The sequence below is a fragment of the Podarcis bocagei genome, assembly GCF_964188305.1.
Source record: "Podarcis bocagei genome assembly, chromosome: 5".
Taxonomy (NCBI): domain Eukaryota; kingdom Metazoa; phylum Chordata; class Lepidosauria; order Squamata; family Lacertidae; genus Podarcis; species Podarcis bocagei.
In genome coordinates this window covers 62529214-62555859 of record NC_138129.1, presented here as the reverse complement: position 1 = coordinate 62555859, position 26646 = coordinate 62529214, and the positions used below count along the sequence as shown (strand labels likewise).

General features: G+C 43.4%; 1 protein-coding gene across 3 annotated transcripts in view; it reads left to right on the top strand.

Moving 5' to 3' along the window:
* The window catches only part of LOC308586720 (FRAS1-related extracellular matrix protein 1-like), a 113953-nt gene that overhangs the window by 65463 nt on the left and 21844 nt on the right, over positions 1 to 26646 (top strand). For all 3 annotated transcript variants that reach the window (XM_081193606.1, XM_081193605.1, XM_081193607.1), the window contains exons 23-27: positions 1731 to 1926; positions 9902 to 10166; positions 20801 to 21215; positions 24545 to 24746; positions 26390 to 26534. In XM_081193606.1, coding sequence (XP_081049732.1) covers positions 1731 to 1926; positions 9902 to 10166; positions 20801 to 21215; positions 24545 to 24746; positions 26390 to 26534 — 1223 coding nt within the window. The remainder of the gene's footprint in view (positions 1 to 1730; positions 1927 to 9901; positions 10167 to 20800; positions 21216 to 24544; positions 24747 to 26389; positions 26535 to 26646) is intronic.

The following is a 26646-nucleotide window of genomic DNA, read 5'->3' as shown; positions in this document are numbered from 1 at the left end:
AGTGTTCTATTTTCAAGTGGAAACCACACTACTGCTAAATGTGTGAATTGGGCCTTTGTTTTGTATTCATTGAATGGGCAGCAGATTAGGTGGCCTTGAAACAAAGTGAGCAGGTTTTTACATCACACTTACTCTGCTCAGAAATGACTGAGCCATAAAGCTCTTTAGCCTTATGGTACCTGGCTCATGCCTCATGTAGATGGTTGACTGCAATGTCAGATAGCATCAAACCCTGGCTGGACAACATGGAATGTGTATGCAGATTGCATGTAGAACCCCTTCATCAATGCCTGCTGTTGGAGAGAGTCTTTTATCTGCTTTCTAAGTGCTGCATTAATAGAAACCCTCTGGCTTATATTATGATGGCATCTAATTGCCTTGAACCTTCTCTTGGAATAAAACCAGCTTCTAGCTAGGTAAGCAAGCACAAGTTGAAACACCTGGGCATCAGCTATGGACATCAGGGTGTGCTACAATGGATCCATCTGCATCTCTTGGCATGCAGCAGGGCTACCCCCCCCCCCCCGTGTGGCAGGTTGGAAAGCAGGATCCAAGAAGAGACAGGTTGCGAATAATTTTGAGCAATAGGGGTATAATGAAGTGTCCGTTTTATAGTAGTGTGGAAAGTCTTTAAAAGACTCAATGAGCCAATACACTGCGATGGCCTTGGAGAGGGAAGTCCTGGGTTCAAATCCCTACTCAGCCATGAAGCTTCTTAGGCTACCATGGTTTTATGAGGATAAAAACTGCAAACAAACCCACACAAACCACCAAATGTTAAGTAGTGGATACAAATGTGGTAGAGAAACTAATGTTATTTCTCTCAAATAAAGTCAATCTGAAATGACTTACAACACTTGTACAGTGGGACCTCTGGTTATGTACTTAATTCGTTCCGGAGGTCCGTTCTTAACCTGAAATTGTTCTTAACCTGAAGCACCACTTTAGCTAAATTGTTCTTAACCTGAAGCACCCACTGCTGCCGTGCCGCAGCAGCATGATTTCTGTTCTCATCCTGAAGCAAAGTTCTTAACACGAGGTACTATTTCTGGGTTAGCAGAGTCTGTAACCTGAAGCGTATGTAACCCGAGGTACCACTGTAGATGTTTTAAGGATATGCAACAGGGTCAGTCACAAGTAACTAAATGCCATGCTAAAGGGTGGCTTGCTTTAGAAGGGTCAAAAAGTAGCTCAACACCATTTTCCACCAGTGAAAGGCCATAGATCAGGGGTAGAGCATTGGCTTTGTACACAGAAGGTTCTGGGTTCAATCTCTGGTATATTCACTTAGGACTGGGAATGTCCCCTGTCTTAAGTCCAGGAGAGCTCCTGCCAGCCAGAACTAGATCGACCAATGGTCCATTTCTGTGTAAAGCAGCTTCTACACTGTATTCCTCACACTGACTCATGCCACAGCCTTCAGACTTCTGTCTAGGCCCATATTGTGGTAGCTAATGATGGACCTGCAGCTCCATCCCATTGGCTTCAGGCCTTGCTGTTGGTGAGTGATACCTCAGACGGTACCACCTGCTGCTGCTTTTTCTGTCTTTTACCATTCTAGGTTCCAAGTGTATGTAGGGGCATTAAACCTTGGTCAGCCCCAGCTGTTCAGTAGCTCTTAAAAGTTAGCCATCTTCACAGCTGTTCAATATGTATATCTCTATAGCATGTGCAGCTTATGTGTGTGTGCATGCATTTGTTTCACCCACCCATTCCATGATGTTTTTCAGACCGCATCAGCTTGGAGCACTCTGCATCCTGGAATGAATTTCACTCAAGACGACGTGGACATGAACCGCCTCTGGTATTTCCATATGAACGTACTGAGTCCAGAAAGTCACGACAGCTTCCGATTTTTTGTGACAGATGGGAAGAACAGATCTCCACCAGAAAGCTTCTATATTTTCATTAAAAGTGTGGCTAAAGGTAGGAAACGAGGGTTGGAGAGTTTGGGGTTTTTACTTTCAGTGTATTATTCTTTTGGGGGACCAAGCTGTGTTGCATAACTACAGAGGGGAGCGGTAGAAGGCCCCGTGTCTCCTTATGTGACACTGATGTGCTTTTAAATGCATGGGTGAAGTTTGTACGCCAGCAATCTCTAAAGGATGCCATCTCTTTCCAGGATTCTGATGAACCAGCTAATTAGAATCCAATCCATTATGCGCATAACTAATGGCACAAGTTTACAGATCTGTCAACTATTATGACTGCATTCCCCGGTGTCTGTTCGTGACTAGTGACCAAAAGGAAGAGTTCAGTTCTGAAACCTCTGAATGTGCAGAGAGCCAGGATTATATCCCAGTTGAATTTCAAAGCTATCAGGAGTCTAGGCAGTTCAAGGCTCAGTGTTCTGAGGAGGTGTCCTTAGGAGATCTTGGAATCTTTTGCAGATGGGAGGAGGGATATGTTACAAGCCAAGCTGACTCCTCTCACTATTCTGTCTTGAGGTGGGAGGGTGAAAGCCCACAGAATCGCATGAGGCCTGTTCCAACTATTGTTGCCGAGGCTTTTGGAAGTGAATAGAAATCACGTGGAGACACACAGGAGTCCTCTGAGTGTTAAATATTTCTAAATTTGTGCCAGGTGGCTTTAATTTATTGAACATAGGTTTTTGTGAAGTAGTGCTCCTGTCAGGAAGAAGATTGGCATAAGAGAAATGGAAGCAGCAAAATCTCAGGGGGTCTTCTTTGGCGAAAAACCTCTATTGAGTCCTCCTGTGACTTGTGCTCATAACTGCTGAGGAAAACAGGGATGCCATCTGTAAACTGTGATTCATAAACACTCTGTCAATCTGCCACGTTACCCTGACATCATAAAATAACAAGGAGCAGTATTGTAATAAAGAGGGGAGGTTTGCAATCAACCAATTAAATACATCTAATTTATTTTGGTTACAGCTGAGGCTTTATTTATTAGTAAACAGCTGCATTTATTATAGAGATTTTTATTTTTATTTAATCCGGACAAGTCAGTGCCAACTGGCACTTTTGATAATCTATTAATCCTAAATAATCTTCTGGGCTTTTCATGTATTTTTTAGGGGGTAGGCGGAAATAAAAATAATTCACAATTAGACTACAGTATTTTAGCATTTCTTTTCAAGCGTTTCCATCTAAGCTGCTAGAATCAGTCAATGAGTTGTTGACATTTTATTAATTCATATTTATAAGGAAAGTGGGGTTTGAATCTATAAATGCTGTTCCTCCTTCCAACCCATGCCAATAGGAGCCTTAATCGAGCTCCACTTTTGTTTTTGTTGATGAGAGATCTATATGTGGGCCTAACAGAGCAATCCTGTAGTCACATTATGCCTGGCCAGCAGATCCAGTCCTGCTGCACTAGTGGAACGGCCGCTATATCCAATTCAAGGAACAAAGAAAATGTACAACCCAAAGAAAATACAAAAATGGCATAAAAACGACAAGACATCCAAGCTTCCCTGGAAGCACTGTGAAAGCCTACCATCCAGGGATTGTGTCACAAACATTAAGCTGCAACACTGCAAGAGATGGTGTCTGTGTTTTCTTTCAATGATGTGAATCTCTGATGACTTCTCACTCCTATGAAAGCTTCCCCAAGAGGCATTTTGAACAGTACTTTAAAGCTATACAGTCATACCTCAGGTTGAATACACTTCGAGTTGAGCGTGTTTGAGTTGCGCTCTGCGGCAACCCAGAAGTAACGGAGCGCGTTACTTCTGGGTTTCACCGCTTGTGCATGCGCAGACGCTCAAAATGACGTCATGCGCATGCGCAGAAGCAGTGAAAAGCGACGCGTACATGCACGGACGTGCCGTCGCTACTTATGTTTACCTCTAGATGCAAACAGGGCTCCAGAACGGATCCTGTTCTTATCTAGAGGTACCACTGTAGTTTATAAGCACTGCACAGCAGCCCAGGTGCTCTCTGGGCAAACTCACCCACAAAACGGTGCGTCACTCTCAAGAAGACCTCCTTTCCTAGAGTGAAGCTGGAAGCACCTGCCCCACAGCCACTGAAAGTGGGTGGGTGGGCAGGCAGGCAGGCAGGCAAGGAAGGAGGTATGGCAGCCTTGGGAGGGGCAGGAAGGAGCAGAATGGCAGGCAGTGGGATCACTGTAAAATTAAATCTGGATCTCACATGCCAATCAAGTTCGAAATATAAATTATAAATATGACAAGCCCAGCTCTACCTAGCACAGAGTCAAATAAAGGAAATGCAAACTGAAATCTAGGAATCTTCCTGCAAACAGAGGATTTAAGATTGCAAACATTTGCATTTCACTATTAATCTAATTTTTCTTGCCGTTAGGTCTTTTTTTATGGTGCTGTGTGTCAAAGGTAACAGGAAGCAAGGAGTGCAATTCATTCTGAAGTTGTCCCACTGAATTCACATTAAGCATTGTAAGCCAGAGCTAAGCGTACCCTATAGGTAGCACAGGGAGTCAAGACAACTGGAGTGATACAGTTGCAGAGATGGCTGCTAGTCTGCTTCTTTCTCATTATCGTCAGCTCACTATGTAAAGCTTCAGACTCTAGAATGTGTATCTCTCTCCCCTTACCCCACAAGAGCCTTTCACATTGGCCCTAACTAGAACCATAGGACAAGTCTGTTAGGAATCTGACCTGATACTGAGGTTACAGATGGAACATTCTATCATCAGGCTTACACTGTTTACCAAGACGGTGCAGAAGGTTTGATCTTTTCACCACCACAGTTTTGGGGAAACTGTTGGAGACTGCAACAAAAGGTTGTGAAAGAACAAAAGTGAAAAAGAAAAAAGATTTTTTTTGTTTTTTTGCTTTGCCAGGGCCAGAGCATTCTAAAGCCAGTTGCTTTATGCTGAAAAAAGCAATGCAAACTAATTAAATGGTGGAAAATGCAAAGATGACTGACTGACTTTAGGCTCATCAGCTCCAAATCAGCCTCAAAGTATAGTTTTTAAAAAATGAAAATTTCAGAACGTTTTTCTTCGTATACTTTCATAAGGTGATGTACAAATGAGTTTTTCCAATTTGTAAGCTGTTGGCCATCACCCATTTTTGCTACTGTGCTTTCTCACCCAGCCTTTTGTGTTCTCATTTTTTAAAAAAACAACAACGCTTTCATTAAAAAAATAAATACTCTTGTTTGCCATCCTAGGTACACTTATTCGTAGTTGGAAATGGTGTTTCAATGCAAACAATTTCAACTCCTGATCCTAGTGGGCCAGCGATCCAAACGTGGACTGCTTAGACTTGTTTGGCTGCCCTTTGGCATATAACATAAGCACAGAGGGAGATCATATGTAAGAAACGGGGACTGGGCTCTGCACTCATGCACAACTGCCTCCTCTCCCCTCCTCTCTGGTAGTAATTCTCCCTTCTCTTAAGTTATCATGGCATAGTGTTGCTTATGCAGCAGTGCTAATCGAGCCTCGATTACCTATTAGGGCCAAACTAGGCAAGACAGTATTCATGAAATCCATAAAGAACTGTCCAGACTGAGATGCTGGTGGGCATGAAAGAGTGTTTTAACCCCTTCCCCCCTTCAATCTGGGTCTCCGCAAGCACAAATAAGCAGGTGCATGGGGTCTGATCCTGATTGGGAACACAGCAAGGGGCAAAGGGTTAAAGGCTTCCAATTCCCTATCAGGAGCCTATACAGCTTGGGGTCAGGATACCGAAAAGATTGTCTCAACCATTATATAGCCAACCAATCACTGAAGGAAGAGGGTCTTCTGCAGATACCATCTCATTTGGATCCGTTCCATAGGATGTAGGAGTTGGACTTTTACTGTTGTTGCACCTATCCTCTGAAACTCCTTCCTGTTATATCTTATTTATTTTTTAATTCATTAAATTTATATTCTGCCTTTCCTTCCAAAAGAATCTATTGTCTTTTGGTCACCTATTATTTTTTTTAAATGATATTTATTGAAAAAAGAATTTTTTAAAATTACAAAGAAAAAAGACAAACTTACAAAGAAAAAAGACAAAAACAGAAAAATAAAAAATAAAACCATCATTTTCAAATTCTCCACTTTCATTACCTTCTTTCCCTGACCTCCTCCTCCTCCCATCTCTTGTATCTTGATTAATAATTGTCACAGCAAATCCTTTCCATAATTCATAATATTCTGTCATTACATTACCTTACTCTATTTTCATCTTATCTTATAAAAAACCTTAAAACTTAAGACTTAAATCTTATTTTTACCAGCTTCTCATAACCATTACCTTTTTACCTAATTCTTTAAACATTTTTACAAGAGCCAAGTAATTTCATTTCAACATTTTTCCAACGTTCATAAAACATTTCTAATGATAAAAAAGAGAATAGAAACAATCCAATCTTCTTCCAGCGTCCCCTCCGCCCGATCCCGGGATTGTCAGTCCTTTTTATCCCATTGGTCTGGCACATTAACCTGGTGATCTTATGTCCGAGGCCTTCAAATCTCTTCCATGTCCCTTCCGCAGTTCTTCTTCATATTTTCCTTTCACTCGTGGGAACTCCAGCTTGGTAGTGTTTTTGACCCTTTTCAACAAATCAGCCCCTTTCCCATAGTCCAGACTAGACTCCATGTAGTATTTTAAAACATGTTTCAAATTCCCTCCAAAATTGGAAGTCCCAACAGCTCCAAACCTCTGATGGCCCATTGCCAGACTCAGAAAGTCCAAGCATCCCTGCATGGGGGGGGGGGGGTCAGTCCAACCCCCCATTTCCAAATCAATCCAAACTTTGTCTTTCCAAATCTGTTTTTTTCCAAATTCATTTGTCAAATCCAAAGGCTCATTTTCCTGCTGGGCCAAAAGTCCCTCCATCTCTGGTGCTCAAGATTCTGCAACATCCTCTTCTATCATCTGCTCTGTCAGGACACACTCCTGTTTAAGTTCCTGGGTGGGCTCCATATAATTTCCCACTACCTGTTCAAATGTTCTGGCCGCATTAGTAATCAAATCCGTCCTCCGACTCAACTGATCCAATAGGGCATTTATTTTAGAGAAAGCACCCAACAGTGCTTCTGATAACATTGTCCTGCAAGGTCACAAGTCCTTTTCCCACGGTTGTAATCTGTGGCAGCTGCAAGCTCCCTAGAATTGGTTACAATTTCACAGTTCCCCTCTAGAGGGGGAACTTCTGGTTGTTCTTTCTTTTACGGACAATAGCAACAAAATTTCTTCTTTTTAGATATTTTGTCAATATTAGTTCCTTTAAAATGCGAAAAGAAACAATGGAATCACAATGTTACTCTTCTTTTAACTATCTGTCAAAAAACACTTGTCTCTGGTCAATGAGCTTCAAAACGTCAATTCTGACACCCCGCTCCAGGGTCGGGACGGTGGAAAGTTACTTTACTTTAAACTCACTTCTGCAGGTTTAAACAGTCCAAAAAAGAGATCGCCCTTCTTCTCCTGCTACCGAAGGGGGGGGGGGTTCAACAATTTTAAATGGTGAAAAACCAATCCTTTAAAAGTAATTTTCAAAGCTCTAGTTTACGTTGTCTTTGCTTTCTTCTGACTACAAGGAAACGGAAGGCTGACTTCCTGTTTAGACCTTCCTGTTTCAGTGCCTAATTTAGGTACATTTTTAAGTCCAATTCCTTTCTAATCGCCAGTTCTTATTTGAAGTCCAATTGTTCAATGTTTGAGTACTCACAAATGATACTTTAGATGCCAAATTTTCCCAGGAAAAAGGCAGTGCTCTCTGGCAACGGCTGTGCGGCTTCGCTCCACGGAAATAGCAGTTGACTCACAGCACCGTGCCACTTCCCCCTCTTCGCTTCGGAGCCCGTTAGTGGGTTCCTTTGCGGGTTGGAGGGGCCCTAAAGGTGCCCGCCGAGTCCCACGGTCACAGGCTTCATCCGCCTGTGATTTCTGAAAGGGTCCCCACTTCGCCGCAGCGGAAAGGACCCGTTTCGTGCGGAGCTGGTCCCTCCGGTTCAGAGGGAGTCCGCCATTGCCGATGGCGCCACCCCGGAAGTCCATCTTTTGGTCACCTATTGAAGAACTTCCTTTTTCAGCAAGCCTATAACCTGGGTGTTCTTATCTCTGTCTATATCTATATTAGATTTTAAATTGCTTTATATTGATGGGGTTTTTTTTGTTAATTGCTTTGGAGTGGTTCATGCGATGCAATTTATAAATCACATAAATACATACATACATTAAATCTGGATTTGGCCCTCCACATCTGCTATTTACTTTAAAGTCTAGTTTGGATCTTCGCCAGGATTTGCAAACCACTTTAAAACTAATTTCTTTCAGATCCAAACTTGACAGGGGCATATTTCATGTGTCCTTGTCTTTCACCTACAAAGTGGGAGGCTGGACAAGTCTTTCTTTTAGAATAAAAAGAGCATGTGAGAAAGGGATGCTGAAGTTTCCCCTTCCAGTTCCCTCACAACCTCCTGAGCCTTTCCTCTTCAGGCCACTGCCTTGAGCACTTGTCTCTTTACCTGGCTCTGATACTGAGAATGGAGACAAGTGGCTGCTGCAACCACCTGAGAGGACCGAAGGCGTGAGAGAAGGAGGTTCAATGCTACTTGGGTGATCTCAAGACATTTTGCTGCCTGAGGCAAAAGGACAAGATGGCATCTTCCCCCCATGCCACATACAGAATCTGAAAGTACTGGCAGTTGAATTTTAGTTTAACATTGGCAACAGAGCAACATTTCCCACTTTACCCACTGCAGCAAGCTAGTTTAAGAGGTGCAGAGTAAGTAAGCTTAAAGAACTCGGGGGATATGGCAAGGGGGCTGCTGCTGCCCCTTGGCTTCCCTCTCCCGAGGCAGCTCCCTCACTCTGCCTAATGGTAGGGACGGCCCTGAGTGCCATTCTCCATGTTCTCCCTTTATTGTAAAAGTAGGACACCCACCCACACCAATCTCCACTTTATGTGCAAATGCAGTAGACATGTAAAACAAAAATCCTGCCTACCACTGTCCAGTCAAGTTCCCCCCACCCCTTGATAAGATGAGAGCCCTTCTGAGGATTCGTTAGGGCCAATTGCCAGCTCTGGTGCATCAATAATGTTAAACCCTGGTTGAGAGGAGGCAGAAATTGGTGCCAGAGAAAAGGGTGGTGGAGGAGAAGGAAGTACATGCGTCTATGGTCCCCATTGAATCTCTTAACCAGTGTTATGTCTGCCAATTTTTCATGCACTTTGGGGACTTTAAGGACTGCAACAAATCCAGTAGCAGGAGAATCACCCTTGGCAAGGTTACAGCATCACATAACCCCATCAGCTTAAAGTGTCACGCTGTGCTTAGCACATTAGGGCATTTTGTCCATCAGCCCATGTGGGCCTATTAACTTAATTGTTCTTTGTTGAAAGTGACCCATTTGTGTGTGAAGAGACAGTTTGTAATAATAATTCTTCATGAAGGGGAGAATATGTGGCCAAATTGTGCATGTACCTGCATGTTAACCTCCCCCACCCCCCACCTTTGTGTACTCGTGTACATTGCTAAGCGTGCCCCCATGGGTGCTTATATACATTCTTCCCTAAACACAGAATCCCTAAGGAGGAAGGTACGTTCTGAAATCTCTTCCTTTACTCGTGCAAGTCTCATGCCGCACAAATGAAGATAAAGGTTTTCTTCAATAGCTTTTAGTTCTTATTTGGCACAGAGATCTTTACAGGCACCAAAGGAATCCTTTCCCAGCCTGGTTTGGCCAAAGTCTCTTTTGTTAATCCCTGCAAAAAGCTTCGTCGCTGTGTTGCTCTTAACCACTTCTCTTAATGTCTGTTTCTCTGTGAGCTGATTTCACTGCCTCCCCCCCCTCCAACCCAGTTCCCCCTATGGAATATTGAAGGACTGAGCCACCCCCTCCCTCCGCAAACACCCACCTACATCCTTTAATTTCTCTCTCTCCCCCCCCCATGCCTGATGCTTTTCTCTTTCTCTTCCTGCTCCCTCTCCCCCCTCCCTTTTATTTTAGGTGACATTGTTCTATTCACCAAACCTGTAACTTTAACAGAGGGTGACAGGGTGACCTTGACGACAGATGTTCTTATGGCAACAGATGGCACTGGCAAACCCGGGAAGCTGCTGTATGCCATTTCTGTGCCACCTGTGCATGGTCAGATTGAGTACATCAATTATCCCGGCGTGCCCATTTCCCGCTACAGCCAGTTGGATGTCGTGGCCCAGAAGGTTTGCTACGTTCACGACAATAGCCATGAGGCTAGCAAGGACTCATTCAGGTGAGAAGGCCTCCCCGATTATCTTCTCTTCTCCCTGTGCTCCCCCCTCACAAAACCTGGTTTTAAAACATGGGGAAACATATTTCAGGGGGCTAAATGTTAACATAACTTCTGCACGGCTCTCGGTGACCATATTAGAATGCTGAAATGCCTGGCATGAAAATGCAGAAAGTGTGATATGTCATCTCCTAAGTTCAGCAGCACATACCAGCCATTTATTCACTGTAATGTTTTAAGGCCCCCAGTCAAGAGTAGTGGAAGATGCGCACACATGGCATTGCAAGATTTTCGTACTGACTTTTTAATGAATTAGCATATGAATTCAGATCCATACGTTGCAGTGCCCCTCCCAGCCACGCAGCCGCCACAGAGACTGCTAATTCTGTTACTGTTGTGCTCCATCTGAAACTGTAGTTGCTATCTGGGGTAGGGTTTTTCTTTTTTTCCAGTCGGCGGGGGGGGGGGGGGATCCACAATATTGTCTGAAATCATTGGTAGAAGTTAATCCAGATGGTGGTGTCGTTACTAAAGAAAAGCATATGTTGGCTATTATGGTACTTAAATGTAATGGTTTTATATACCTCGAGTGGGCAGAAGATTGGGGGGGGGGGAATACAGCAGAATTTCTTTCTCTCTCTCTCTCTCTCTCTTTCTCTCTCTCTTTTTATACCAAGTACAGCAGAAAATAGATTTCATCTTCCCTTTCTGCTGAATTTCCCAACAGATGTGGCAAGTTTAATGGATTAGAAGCTCATTAATACCATCCCCCTGTAGGAAAGAAGCACCCATATTGCTTAAATCAGGAACAGGATAAGGACTTAATTTATAGCTCACTTGGGTATCGTCCTCTTCTAGGTACTTTGCTCTTTTTCACATACATAGGCGCTAAGCATAAATTATATGCAAACATGAATATTAGGGTCCCGACACCATTTTTTTCGTTAGAAAAGCAGTTTTGGAAGATGATGACAGAGAGCAAGGAAGCAGGGGCCGGGTGAAGAGTTGGGGTGCTTAACTCTTTCCCTGCCTTGCCTTCCCTGCCTTCAGCTTGCAGCTGAAACCCTGTGGATGTGGAAAGCTGCCTGGGACGATTTAGGAAACAAGAGGCAGGGAAGGTGTTTTACTCTCTCCCCACAGCTTCCTCCCCCTCCTTTTCAATCACTGTCTCCTGTTGCTGCTTTTCTAAAAATAAAAATGGTGCTGGTCCCCTTAACTTGTTTCTTCTTCCCAGTTTAAAATTGAAAATTATTTATACTCCCTTTGCTACTAAATGGGCACTCTAACTAATTTTATTCTTGCAGTGATTAAGTGTGTATAATTTCCTAAGAAATGAGTTAAATTAAGAAGGGGAAGAAGCAATCCGTAAATCATGTAAACGGTCTTTTTCTAAGTGAGGTTAAGACCATCATTAAATAAATCACAGGCCCTAAAGCATGGCCATTTTTTTCTTTTTCGTTTTTGGTATGTGGAAAATATTTTCTTCTTTTCTCCCTTCCTCATTAAACCTTCTCTCTCTGTGCTATGTGTGTGGGGGGTGGGTCAGCTTCATTAGTGTGCTGGCTAATCCTGGTTTGTGGCTTAAAAGGGTGCAGGTACTCTTCCTAAACTCTTAGGGAAGTTCTCCTCTGATCTCTCTCTCTCTCTCTCTCTCTCTCTCTCTCTCTCTCTCTCTCTCAGCTCTTCACCCCATTTCTTTCCTGCTTACCAACTTATCTTTCCACTCTTTTCCTGTCCCTAAACTAGCCACTATCATCGTTGCAAGGTTGCCTTGTGGGGCAGGTGTGAGCATTGTGCAATCATAATGATTTTGTGCTCATGATGGTATCAGGGTGATTATATGCAATCCTGTTTTCAGGGCTCCCCACCCCCCACCCCCACCTGCAAAAGCTTTGATTGTTTTCCAGTCAGTCCATGTCCTGTAACTTCCTATTGAGATCCTGTAACTTTGGTACGTGAGTGCTTCAGGTGGCAGTAATGTGGTATACTTGAAGAACCATCACAGAACAGCTAATAAAGCAGAATTGTTTGTAGACTGTCCACCTGAGCGGCTAGTTACGTTGCTGCACTAATGCACAAATATTGTGTCACTGACATATTGCAGAATACACTAGCAACCCACTCACCACAACCAATCTGGAGGGGGCCTATGGTTACTTATTGCCCTGTTCCATACAGGACCATGTCTCCCCACTCACTGAAATTAGACTTCAAAGAAAATTTAGATTGTAGTCGACATCTGAATTCATGCTGGCACTGAGTTAATCTCAACTCCTGCTTTAACTTTTGCTCTCTAACATGTGTTTGAGAAACATGTAGGCAAAGAGGCCCGGGTGAGTGACTGCTGAGGTGGAAAACAATTCAAGTCTAATTTCAGTGGGGAGAGATGGGAGGAGACCTTTATGGGCAACAGGTGTGCCTACAGGTGGTTTCTTGGCAACTTCGGCATTATAGGTGATCAGTAATGTGACTTGATTGAGACTGAGCTTGACCACCATCATGTCTAGATATGGCCCGCTGAGGTCAATGCTGGGTCCAATGGGGAAATGGTGGCTGATATTTTATTTTGTCTGAGATTCAATAGAATTTGTTTTTAATCTTCCGGGAGCTTCCAAAGCAATTGGGCAAGCAAACCCCTGTATTTTAGGATACAGTGCAATTTCATTTACTTGGATATAATACTGATGGCCTACACAGATATGAAGTGTGAGTTTCTGAATGGAGCTGTGACACTGAGGAAGAGGGTGTTGAACTAGGGTTCATTCATGGGAATTTTGCCTTTGCACAAATTTGGAACGTATTAGAATTGCCCGTCTCCAGAGACAGACAGATCCAAATGCTCCTCTGATGACTCTTGGGGATTTCCCTCTCATATCTACAATAAAACCTGTGAAAGCCTTGGTTGACCTTTGGAATGCAGAAATGGTGTGAGTGATGGACACTATCCCTCTTGTGCTTAGTAGACCCAATCTACTCTCCACATCACATCTGATTTTGGCGCTTGGTGTTTCAAAAGAGAGGTGTCCATACTCGCATCACCCCACTTGCACTGGGAATTTTACATCTTAATGTTAACTGGATGGGGGGGGGAATGCAGTGGGAAAAGAAAAGGATTCTGAACACAATCTCAGCCACTCTTCTTATTGTATATTCCAAGACTCATTCCTTCTGCTGAAAACCATTCCTGAGGCTGAGCTCCACCTCTGACACAAAACAAGCCCTATCCTGATGGCCTCTTTTATTCAGATGCTCTTCTGCCTGTTCAAAAAGTGAGGGTTTCATTGACATTGGATGATGTGGAAGGACACCCATGGAATTCAGACAGTTGTGAGATTTGGATAATTGAGGTTCAGATAATGGGAGATTTCATTTTGTCTACACATCTGTTCAGCGTAAAACTTACGTTCTCTCCCATTTTAAGATTAAAAAATAAATAAATTCCCAATTGCTCTCTCTTGGTAGCTTGGAAGCAAGCTGCTGCCATAATGTTGTCAGCTCTCAACCATGTAACTGGATCCAATATCCTTTCCTGAAATGGAGGTTGAGCACATGAAAGAGATTACGTGCTAAGTATTTGTAGGAGAGGACACCATCTGTATGGTCCTTCCAGTGCTCTGCATTGGATGATTTAACCAGGTACACAGGGAGGTCACTGTGGGGGTGGGAGTGGATATAGAAACATCTTTCCAGTGCCTACAAAGGGTTAAAAGAAGAGGGATTAAAATATCCTTTTATTTTTAATTTTATATATATATATATAAAATGTGCACTCTAAATTAATTTCTGCTGGTAATCCTGATCGGGTTAAATAACTCCTCATTATTCTGCTACGCAGCTGAGGCTTCTCAAAATGTTTATCTTGTTTTGTAACTGGTACCTTCTGGCATATTCCAGTGCCAACTCTCGTAGCTCCTGCTATATTTCATTCTCACTATTTTTGGAATGGAGCTGCTGGTTCCAGGTGATTTAATAAATTGCTTTTTTTTTTTTTGGTGTGTTCCTTTTAACTTACCCATCTGCGCAACACATGCGTAACTTGCAATCTGTTGGCAGTTTGCAGAAAGACAAACTGTCAGAGCTGCGTGCATTTGACAACTTTGTTCCCAATTAGATTAGTGGTAATTTTAACAGATTTCAGGCCAGTCGGGAGAGTGGAGAGGGGGAGGGGAAAAAGAGAGAGAGAGGGAATGACATGTTATTAAAGCATCAATTTTGACAGACCTTGAGCACATAGAGCATCAGTGTAAATTATATTAAATGCTTTAATTGAAGCTATGAAAGATTTACCCTTTTAAGCAGTAAGTGATTGCACGGCAAATATAAAGGGAAAGTGGATAACAGTTTCCTAAATGGCTTATGCTGTTCGAGACGGTGCACCAGTCGCTTCCTCCACCGTAATCTATGAGTGTAATGTTGGAGGCATCGTTAATTATTCATAGCCACATCTATGTAGCAGATGTGATTAAAAACATGAAGAGTAGCAGTTGGAGACTGGAGCACTGCCTATTTCTTTTTTTTAAAAAAAAAAGCAACAGAAAACGCTCCCTTTCAATACAAAGCTGCTTAAAAATTTCCAGAGAATATTTAGTGCTGCAGTTAGATATCTCTGGTTTCGTGTGCACGCACATGCACACCCCATAATAAAGAAACTCTTATTGCCGCAGTACAGTGAATTCTTACTGATGCTGTATGAGCTCCAGGGCTCACTTGAAGTTGCCCTATTCATTTCAGCATAGGTAGCAGATCTTGCTTACATGTCTGTCCCTGTGATAAATGGATTGGCTCCTCTGTTGAAAGGAAGGTATCACTCCACACACCCAAGAGCATAGACCAGGGCATATTGGGTTTGCAGCACTGAACCTTGGACTCCTCTGCATGTTTGTTTGTTTAAGGTATTCATATACGGTGGAATTGTCAGAATTTGTTGCTTGGACTGAAGAGCAGAAGAGAAACTGGGTATCTAGATGGGTGCATCTTTGGGCACAGGGGTGAGCCAGGGCAGGACGCTCCGCGGGGCCTCCGAGGTGTCTGCCTGCCTCCTCCCACTCAGCCACCCTACAACTGAGGAGGAGGTAGACGGACTGTTTGGGGCAGCACGGAGCCTGTGGGTGTCTAAGCCGCCACATCACTCCCAGGAGAGACGTGTGGCTCGGGCGCACTGCAGTGAGTACCGCCCGGCATTTTGTCACCCCCCTCAGTGGTGACACCCGGGGTGACCCACCTCTACCGCACACCCCCTTCCTCCACCCCTGTTTGGGCATTGGCTTTTATCTATATCAGTATTCCATTCATAGCTGTCAACTTACAGATTTGAAAATAAGGGACCAGCAGCCTTGAAAATAAGGGATCAGCAGCCAAAATAAGGGACCTGCAGCCTCACCTGTTCCAGGCACTCCAGTCTTCCTGTCCTCCTGCAGTCTGGTCAAACTCATGCTGGTAGCTTCGAGAACACTGTCCAACCAACTTTGTAACCAGTGGTTCAACTGAATAGAATCTGAATCACATGCACCACAAGGCCTATGCAGCCTCAACTTAAGATGGCTCCCTGGCCTGGCTTTGCACTGCAAAGTTTGCAGCAGCACATGCAACAAAATGGCGTCCAGCATTCAAAAACCCTCTCAGCTTGCATTAACTAGCCACACACACACAGCCTCCCCCCCTCGCCACGAGATCGCCAGTTACCCACCATTTTAGTCAACCAGCTCCTTTCTTTCCCCCCATAAGTCAATCAAAGGAGCCTCCAAAACAAATTCAAAAGCCCCCCCCCCACATGAGATCTCCTTTCCTCCCCCCCCCCATGTGCCCCCACTCCAGACAGACCTTTTTGCCGGCAAGGGTGAGTGGGCCGTCAATGACGTATCCATCCGATTTTGATCCGAGCACTCAGCACAGGTATGTTCAACTTCTGAGCCCCTCTGAGCCAAAGGCAGACAGCCCAGCCAGCAGCCAAATGAAGCCTCAAGGAAAACCACCGTCACCTCTCCGCTGGGAAGCGCTGAGCAAAGGCGAGTCCCCAGGCAACGCAGCTGATTTGATCAGCTCAAGGCATGCAAGCTCCACCCCCCAGTCGTTCTTAGACTTCTTATTGGGTGAGCAACACAGCCAAGCAACACAGTTGGAGCCTCCCTCCTCCCTGGCCAGCAGGGAGGGAGGGAGAGGAACTGCTCCTTTGAAATTTAAGGGACATCATTTAAGGGACATTTAAGGGACATCCATCAATAAGGGACAGCAGCGCTGGAATAAGGGACTGTCCCTTCAAATAAGGGACGCTTGACCACTATGATTCCATTACCTTCTGTTTCATTCAGTATAATAGTCACAAACATTTTGTGACTGTATAAGAGCTCAGCCTATTAGCAGGAGTGGGATAGGGACTCGACAGACAGACAGACAACAGACAGACAGTCAACAAATGACCGAAAGATTCTGGGATGTGGGATATGTGCATGATGTATACGGTGTACCATAATGATGTATGGGAGCAAAGAAGGACTAAGTAGAATTAGTTGGATATAATATGGGGGTACTGGGATGAGAGATTTATTTTGAAAGCATAATTTGGATTTCTACAGTTATAGACTAAGGGTGGGGTGCAGCTCTCAAATGAGTAGCCTGAGAACCAATGCACATAAAAGTGCATCAAAGCATCATGGCAATGTGCCAACTCCACTCAAGGATGTTCCTTGATTTTACAAAGATGGACATTTGTGTGCAACAACTTTTGGTTTAGAAAAAGTTCTATTTTTATTTGTTTGTTTAAATATACCGCTAATTTATTGAAGTTGCTAAGCTGTCTTATTGTGAGAAGGTACAGTAGCCAGAAGTCTGAGCCTTCTTGTCTTTTTTAAAATAGTGAGCCCCTCATATCTCGAAGCAGGCCATGGTTATAGTCAGCCCTGCATCCTGGGTGGGGCGAATGGGTGCACTGCCATGCTTCACACACACCCTGGAATTACCCCCCCCCGGGGGGGTGGGGGTTTGTCTTTTTAATTGGTGGCATGACAGACAGTGACAGCCTGCATTTTAAAAATGATAGCTTGTTTGAAGAAGAGGAACAATATAAGAATAGGACCCAGTTATTATGAAGAGTAGAGCAGGATTGGGAGCCTATTTGGCTAAAGGGTGAAAGAAAGAGATAACTTAAAGTGAACTGAAAAATATGTACCCTAGATTACTAGGGATTTGTTTTCTTCTTCAGGTGAAAGAGAACTGTAGCTACAGGCAGTCAAGCTTTCAAGCCTCATATTCCTGGGAGTCTCTCAAAAAATTCAACTTCATTCACACCTGAAGAACAGCGAAGGCATTAATTTTCAAGCAGAAGGGTTCTAGAAATATGAATGGTTAGAGTATTCTCTATAAGCTGATGCCACGTTCTGCTATGCTTTAGCATTTGATTCCTGTCATTTAATTCCTCGTGTTCATACTAAATTTTCTAGTAACTTGACCTTTACACAGCCTCTTATGTAAGTTAGCGGGACGCGGGTGGCGCTGTGGGTAAAACCTCAGTGCCTAGGACTTGCTGATCGTATGGTCAGCGGTTCGAATCCCCGCGGCGGGGTGAGCTCCCGTCGTTCGGTCCCAGCTCCTGCCCACCTAGCAGTTCGAAAGCACCCCTAAGTGCAAGTAGATAAATAGGTACCGCTTTATAGCGGGAAGGTAAACGACATTTCTGTGCGCTGCGCTGGTGCTGGCTTGCCAGAGCAGCTTCGTCACGCTGGCCACATGACCCGGAAGTGTCTCCGGACAGTGCTGGCTCCCGGCCTCTTAAGCGAGATGAGCACGCAACCCCAGTCGGTCACGACTGGCCCGTACGTGCAGGGGTACCTTTACCTTTACCTATGTAAGTTAGCACATTCTCTGCATGGAGGAAGAGGGAGGGGGAGCAGGAGGAGGAGCAGGCAGTGCAGACACACTCCTGTAGTGCTGCTCAGTAGTGGCCGGAAAGGCGTTGTGGCAAGCAAAGGAGGCCCGATCAGGCTCTTTTTCACTGTTGTGTTATGATTATGATTGCAATGAAAGCTATTACATAGAAGAAAATGAATGTGTAGATAACAGATCAGGTGTCCATTCAAATCTCTTAGGCTGCAGTCCCAACCCCTACTTACTTGGGAGAAAGCCCCATTGAATTTGATAGGTATACCTTCTGAGTAGGCATGGTTAGGATTGTGCTGTTTGTTAGCCTTTTTTTTTGCTAACAATAATAGAACCGGAGGAAACTCCAGGTTCTTCGCTAGCTCAGGTGAATATTTATTTGCACCACACAGCAGTCAGAAGCTGTAATTGTAGAATACTGTACTATACTACGCTATCAGCTCACTTAATTTTCTTACAGTAGCCCCTGGAAATGATGGTGTGTGTGTGTACTAAAGTAGCACTGATAGCAGACAACATTTCTCTTAATTAGCGCTAATGTGTGAGAAGTATAGTGACACACAGAGAAACCTGAAAGCAACTATAAGGAAATTAACCAGTGTGCCTGAAGATATAACATCTCCCAAGCTTTGTGTCTGAATAAATTCTTGGTTATTTGTTGAAAAGAACATAGTGAGAAAACTTAAATGGTGTTTCTGAATACTAGGCAAGTGAAATGTATACTGAGGGCAGCAGAACAAAATGAGAATATCTACTGACAAAATGCCAAGAACCTATATTAAATCGTCGTCCTGTGGGGCACAGTTCTGTTTGGGTGCTGTATATAAATAATGGATAACAAGTAGCATTTAGAGTTTGACAGTAATATCCTGTCTACTCAGGGGGAAAGCTCTATTGAGGTCAATGGGATTTACTCCCAAATAGACGGGTATAGGATTACAGCCTTAGAAGATTCAAATCATTCCTTGCTTATTGCCAGAACAATAATTGCAACAACCCTGTTAGGTAGATCACAATTCCCTTCTTGCTGATGGTGAGTTGTGGCTGAGAGATTGTGGTTCCCAGCTATGGCTGCCTAATGGGTTTATGGTTGAAGGAAGACTTGAACTGGGAACATTCTGAACTACAGTTCAGTGGAAAGGGGTGTGACTTGGGACCAGAGCACATGATCTGCATGCAGAAGAGCTGAGGTTGGATCCTGGTCATCTCCAGGGAGAGGATCCTCTCTGAAACCTTGTAGAGCCTGTGCCAGTCAGAAAAGACTGCACTGAGTTAGACAGCATAGTGAACCTGACCCTTGGGATAATGTTGCTTCCTACATTGTGCTTCACAAACTTATTGATCAGTTTCCAAAGCTGTTTGCAGGATGCAAAAATAGAAACTATTTAATAGAAACTATTAACTATGCAAATTCTGTAGCTTTCCTGTAGTTACGGTATATAAAGAGCAGTACAGTGGTACCTCGGGTTACATACGCTTCAGGTTACATACGCTTCAGGTTACAGACTCCACTAACCCAGAAATAGTGCTTCAGGTTAAGAACTTTGCTTCAGGATGAGAACAGAAATCGTGCTCTGGCGGCGCGACAGCAGCAGGAGGCTCCATTAGCTAAAGTGGTGCTTCAGGTTAAGAACAGTTTCAGGTTAAGTACGGACCTCCAGAACGAATTAAGTACTTAACCCGAGGTACCACTGTATTGAAACTTATAGGCACTAAGGGATTTTTTGGTGGTGAATCCATTGACACTGAACATTTACTGTGCTGTTGCGAAATGTTCATAAACATTTGATCTGTTGCAAGAATGGAGCTCTATACAGCAGGTTGCTTGAAACAGTCCCATGGCGCACACACCATTCTTTACTTTTGTTGCCTTCCTCCTTCCATCCATAATAGCAGCATTGCTCTGCCTTTTAGACACTGCTGCCAACACCAAGAGAGACAAGTGAACTGAAGAGCTCCGAGCCACTTTGGGTTAGGCCTAACCCACCTCAAGCCTACAGGCCATGGATGAGAGACACTGCTTCTCTTAGGCCTTTGGTTTCAGTTGAATGAAATAAACATGCAACTTCATTCATTCATAGCTTTGCTGCCTCCCCTCCCCTGGCTTCTGACTCAATCTATTTATTTATCTAACAGATTTATATGTTGACCTTCTGTCAAGGGACCACAGGCAGTTTACAATTTTAAAATATTAAACACAAATTTCAAAATATAGAACAGCAGAGATCTCACGGGCTGACTGTCCCTTTAGGAGCCGACAACATGAGAAATTTGGCTGGGCTGCTTTTACTTCCTCTTCTTTTCATTCAGTTCTAGATTGCAAGCTTTTCAAAGTCCATTCACAGGACTGACACTGGAAGTTGGCATAACTGGGCACCTGCCAAGGTCCATTCACCAAGAATCCTCAGAGCCACCTGACCTTCCTCTTCCCTACCACCAGTCCCCAAGACCCCTTGAACTTGCTCCTTTGTTGTTACTGCCCGTTCACCTACCTGCTCCAAGGAGTAACTATTGGGAGGAGAAAAGGAAAGGACAAGTAACATTTTGTCCTCCCCTTCTATGAAGTGGTACAAGTTGGCCCAGATAGCAAAGCAAATGAATGAGCACACAGACAGCTGAGTCAACTGAGAGCATCATGCCCAAAGGTGCCCTGAAACCAAGAACAGGGCACTGCCATTCAACTCTGTCTAATGCCATGTGTAACAACGGAACCATATTTTAATAAATAAATAATATTCCTCTCTTCTCTTTTTTTCCTGAAATAGTTTTACCATCAGTAATGGTCATATGGAGAAAAAAGGCCTCCTAGAATTGAATATTGAGCACAACGACCAGATTCCGCCTACACTGCTCACAAACAAAGGACTCCATATTGTGGAGGGGAGTATAGGTTTTTTAACTTCCGATATTCTTCAGCTTACAGATATAGACAGTCCAGTGAAAAACCTCACCTATATCATCACACAGTATCCACAATACGGACATTTATACATGGGGGAAACTGTCATCTACCCTGGCCAGTTTACACAGGTGGATGTGGATAATGCAAAAGTGTACTACAAGCACAGTAGAGGAGGTGGACACATTGATAAATTCTCATTTAGAGCTACGGACAAAGTCAACCATGGATTTTTGGTTAATGGACAACTGACAGATGCCTCCACAGAATTTACAATACAGGTGTGTATGGAAATTAAATATATTCCTTCTTTTTTCTAAACATGGTAAATGCACTCACATGAGGCAAGACAGTATTTTACCACCTGAGAGGGGAAAGTTCATGAATTTATCATATCAAACATTATGGTGGGAATTGTGCCCAAACCGTTGACATGGGTCCAGAATGTATTTTCTATCCATAAACATAATAAGAGTCTTCAGGATCAGGCCAACAACCCTTCTTGTTCAGCATCTGTTCTCACAGTGGCCAACAAAATAAATGCCAATAGTAAGTCCAAAAAAGGACCTGAGCATTTGGGAGGCATTCAAAGGCATACAGCCTCCAACAGTGGAGATAGAAACCAGCCATTGTTCATGGAAGGTTTGAGAGTCAACAAAAGCTCCCACTGGAGGAAGAGGGAGAGAGCCAATTTTCACAAATATTTTTTTACTTGCCTCCCACACTGTTGTGTAGGGCCCCCAACCCTCCAGAACAAATTTTCAGGGGCGCAGGGGAAGGAGAAATCCGCTATCGTCACCTCCCTTTTCTTCCTCCAGCTGGAGTGTCCTGTGATTCGAGTTCATCTCATGGGAAGTCTCAATCTGAGCCATTCTATTCTAACGGTGCCTATAGCTAGGAGGGCATGACCTTGGATGGAAATGGCCATGTAAGCTCAACAGTGTGAGCCAAAGTACAAAGGAGAAAGGGTTCATAATAATTGCACAGAATGGGGGAAGGGGGAGCAGGTTTGGTTTCCTCTTCCTCATAAGGTATGTGCCAAAATTCCATCTCCTGTGCAGCTGTTAAAGGTATAGGAGCTGTCTTTTGTGTCTGGTTAATCAAACAACAAATAACCTTTTGGGAGTATTACTGTTATAATCATCAGAATCCAGATCCATGGGGTGGTCAGATATGGACAGGAACATTCAAAACAAGCCTCTAAACTGGTTGCATGATTTGGTCCCAAGACCCACTGATTTCCATGGAGTAAACATCTAAGTGTTGCTGTTTACCTGTGAAATTTAGCTCTGCGCCTTTAAACCTGCTGCTTGACATTGGGTACACATTTAACTGCTTATTCAAGACTGAGAAGCTTAACATGTCTGGTAAATCAGCCTCAGTGGCCACCAGAGAGAGACACCTGGCAAAAGTTCAGAAATCAGTGTTTCGGAAAGATTGGTTTGACCAGCTCTCATGTGAGAACATGTTCCTGGCCAAATGCAGTGAAATTCTAAATGACATTTAACTGATCCCTTGCTGCTCTTAACTATGGTCAAACCCTCCAAAACCTCACAGGATGATCAGGTTCAGCCTATTTAGGTCTTTGCTTTTTGTGGCTTGCTGTTCCTGTTTTAAGGGTGCATTTTTGAGTAACCCAGTTTTGTCATGGTTTATTGAACAGTCTTGGGAGACCCTTGCATTTTAAAATATGCTTTTATATGTTAAAACGTGGAGTGGGGGGGGGTTCCCCTTTACTGTGAACAGCTGCAATGTGTACACCCCCATCCTGTGCTTTTTCTTTTATTACTTTGTAGTAAACGCCACTGAGTTCAATGGAACTTACTCCAAAGTAAGTGTGTAGCCTTAAAGTTATAGGTTACCTTATAAATTCAAAACCTACCTTAATCTCTTATTGTTATAACTCATGGTGCAGTTTTAGGGAGAATTGCAGGTTTCGGAACACAAGGAGTTAATGGGAAGTAGCTCCTAAATAGCATGTTTCTTAAATCTCATGGCCTAGTTTACTAATCAGTTGTCATAAGATGTCAGATAGGGAACCATCACTTAAGGACTGCAGAATGCAGTCAGTCAAGCAACTAATTGGTTGGACAGTGGCATGAAGGTGTATCTCCCAGAGGATGGCGAATTATCAGAACAGGTGAAAAAAGTTTGGATAGATGAGCATCTCAGTGGTATAAAACTCAACACTTGGCTGAATTACAATGATGTCAACAGGGAAAGTAGGGTTGTTCCTTCTTTGGGGACCACACATCACCACAGTGAACTGAAATGCCGTCATTCCCCTTCTCTGGTCTAATTTCGGGTTGAAACTGCCAGTCAGCTGAATGCTTGAAGGAGCATGACCCAAGCTGTAGGGGGATGGCATACTTGGATGGTTTTTTTTTTTTAAGCTGAAAAAGCTTGTGCTTTCTCTTCCTTGTCCCTTTTGCAACTTATCCCAGCCCTTGCATCCTTTTCCCCAGTCAACAAATCTAGCGATCCATCTTAATTCAGCCTCTGGCTGTAACCCACTTCCCTTTTTCTGGTTTCCCCCAAAACATCACCACCAGGAGTTACAGTACTGTGCCCTGTGAAATCTTTCCGTAATTTATCCAGCTTTCCAGCCATTCCCAAACATAGAGCCTATTAAGCCCTCCTTTTCTCTTTTAGCACCTGTCCACCATTTTTAAGATGCTGTTCCTTCTTTTCAGAATAATCACATCAAATCTATACAATCTGTACTTAATTTTTGCATTTTATCACTAGATGATTTATTTTGCCAATGCATCAGAATCCAGATGCCCTCTGAAGCCATTCCCCAGTGTCCTGGTACATAAATAATAGCTGATTTGAAATCTCAGAATCCTTACACCTACTAAAAATAAAAGTGGGAAATGGAGGGAATACAATTCTTTCTATTGGGAACCTACTGCTGTGTGGGATGTCATGCTGGTTTTTGTGTTTTCCCAATTGTATTTATTTATTTATTTGTTTATACCTTGCCCATCTAGCTGGGTTTCCCCAGCCACTCTGGGCAGCTTCCAACGAAATATTAAAATACAGTAATGCATCAAACGTTAAAAGCTTCCCTTAAACAGGGCTGCATTCAGATGTCTTCTAAAAGTCTGGTAGTTGTTGTTCTCTTTGAGATCTGGTGGGAGGGCATTCCACAGGGCGGGTGCCACTACCGAGAAGGCCCTCTGCCTGGTTCCCTGTAACTTGGCTTCTCTCAGTGAGGGAACTGCCAGAAGGCCCTTGGGGCTGGACCTCAGTGCCTGGGCAGAACAATGGGGGTGGAGACGCTCTTTCAGATATACTGTTTAGGGCTTTAGAGGTCAGCATCAACACTTTGAATTGTGCTCGGAAACGTAGCAGACAATGTATTGTAGCAGACAACGGCAAGGTGTCTGTATTTTCATGCAACTAACTTAATTATTAAGTGGAGCAAAATGCAATTTCACGTTTCATGTGTAATATTCAAGTTGAATATATTGTATAGATCAGGAGGCGGGAATCCTCTGGCTCTCCAGATATTCTCCCTAGGCCATTGGCCACGGCTTTAGAATTAACAAACAATACAAATTCTCCTTTTCACCTTAATTTTATTCCAAATGTGTTCTCTTAACAGGTAGAATGTCAAGATAAAATGGTTCCAAAACTCATTGTAAAAGCAAGCCCAACCACTATACAAAACCTGAAAGATGGGAGGTTTGCAATACCAATCACTGTTCACAACTTGAAAGTCACAGATGCCAATAGCAGAGATGAGGAACTCGTCTTCAGTGTTCGGAGACATCCTTTCTTTGGACATCTTGAAAATTCTGGAACAGGTCTTTTATTTCTTTAAACTCTGATTTAGGGGCTGGACCTATGAAGGTGAACAAACAGTACAGGACAGAGTTCTGGGATTAGGCCACAACTTTATTGTTTCCAGATGTAGGTTGATTTTGGCTTAGGCCAGGCATAGGCAAACTTGGTCCTCCAGGTGTTTTGGGACTACAACTTCCATCATCCCTGACCACTGGTCCTGTTAGCTAGGGATGATGGGAGTTGTAGTCCCAAAACACCTGGAGGACCAAGTTTGCCTATGCCTGGCTTAGGCACTGGGTGTATATACCTCTCAGCCCTGTGGTGGAAGGCTGACACGTGACAGGGTCAAGCCCAGGTTCAAAGGGTCCTCAGAGAGACTCAGGTCTACATGGATGGCCCTCCCAAGCTGCTGAAGGAAGCCCTTTGGCCCATCTGCCACACACCTTGGCTTTGGGATAGAGACCTCCAACTAGATCCCTCTAATAGGGTGCCATATTATCACACAGTTCTGTGGGGGAGGTGATGTACCACATCACATCCACCCGCCTGATGTTAGACTAAAAGGATTCCACCCAATGCCTTATCTGCTACCCAAGAGAGCCACTTGCTCCTCACACTGTTATATAGATCAATTCTAGTAGGAGAACGAAAAAGTAAACTATGCCAATTCTTTCACAACCCAGGGCTATTTCTTGACTACTTGCTTTGTGTGCTTCTATTTCCATTTGTGCACATGGAGAACGGATTCTGTGACTCTTTCATTATGAGCACAAATCACCAGTATTAATGCCATAGATGTGGAAAGGACCACATGATGTATGGATTGCATGCTTGCCCTTCATGTGTTTTAATCACGTGCATAATCAGCCTTTGCAGAGGCGGAAAGGTTGCACATATTAAAATAAGCAAAATTGTTACCATGTCAAGGACTTGTAGCCCTCCACATATTGTTGGACTCCAAATCCAGCCAGCATAGTTAGTGATGATAAGAGCTGTAATCCCAACACCTTCTGAAGGGTCACAGATTGTCCAACTCCCTCTTCAGTGGCATCTGTTTCCTGCCAGTTCTGGTAAGGCAGGTTCAGGCACAACGAGAGTTTAAAGAAAGAAAGAAATTATCTCACTCTATTTCTCTTCTGTACTGGATTAGTAAAGATTTGTGTGCACTCTTTACATGTGTTCAGGCTTTATTATGTGAGGAAAAATGGTTTGAATTGGCAATTTTACGGACCTCACCTGTGAAATTCAACCTATTATTGTTGTATAAAAACATAATTCACATACGAATTAGAGGGCCATTTACATTTAAGTTAAATACATAAGAGTCTATTTTCTTTCCAACAAGCATGGCAATTATGTAACTCACTGGTTATCTAATAAAGTAATTAACATTTGCCAGCCTCTGAAGCTTTTGAAACACTGTCTTAAAACATTTGTTTGAAAAGTTGCCTTGTCTCAGCTGTCATTTTTAACATGATGGAAATAATTATCTGCAATAAGGTTAGACAGCTTTAAAATAATTTGAGTTTCAAAGGTTTTGGAGCTATAACTGAATATCGTAATGTTAAGGCAAAAAATTAAAGTTACTGTTGAACATCCTGTATAGAAAAATATATATTTACTTTATGCTGTTGCACACGCTCTCTCTTTCACTCTGCACCAGGCCGTCTTCTGCAAAATTCTTTTACACAACGTGACTTAAACCAGCACAATATTCGGTACATCTTAAATCCTACCACTGAGGTAACTTCAGATACCTTTGAATTTGAAGCTTCAGACAAAGCAGGCAACACAATAGTTCCAGAAATGTAAGTATGAATATGCTTAATAAGAAAATGTTTACTTACAGTGGTGCCCCGCAAGACGAATGCCTCGCAAGACGGAAAACTCGCTAGACGAAAGAGTTTTCCGTTTTGGAGG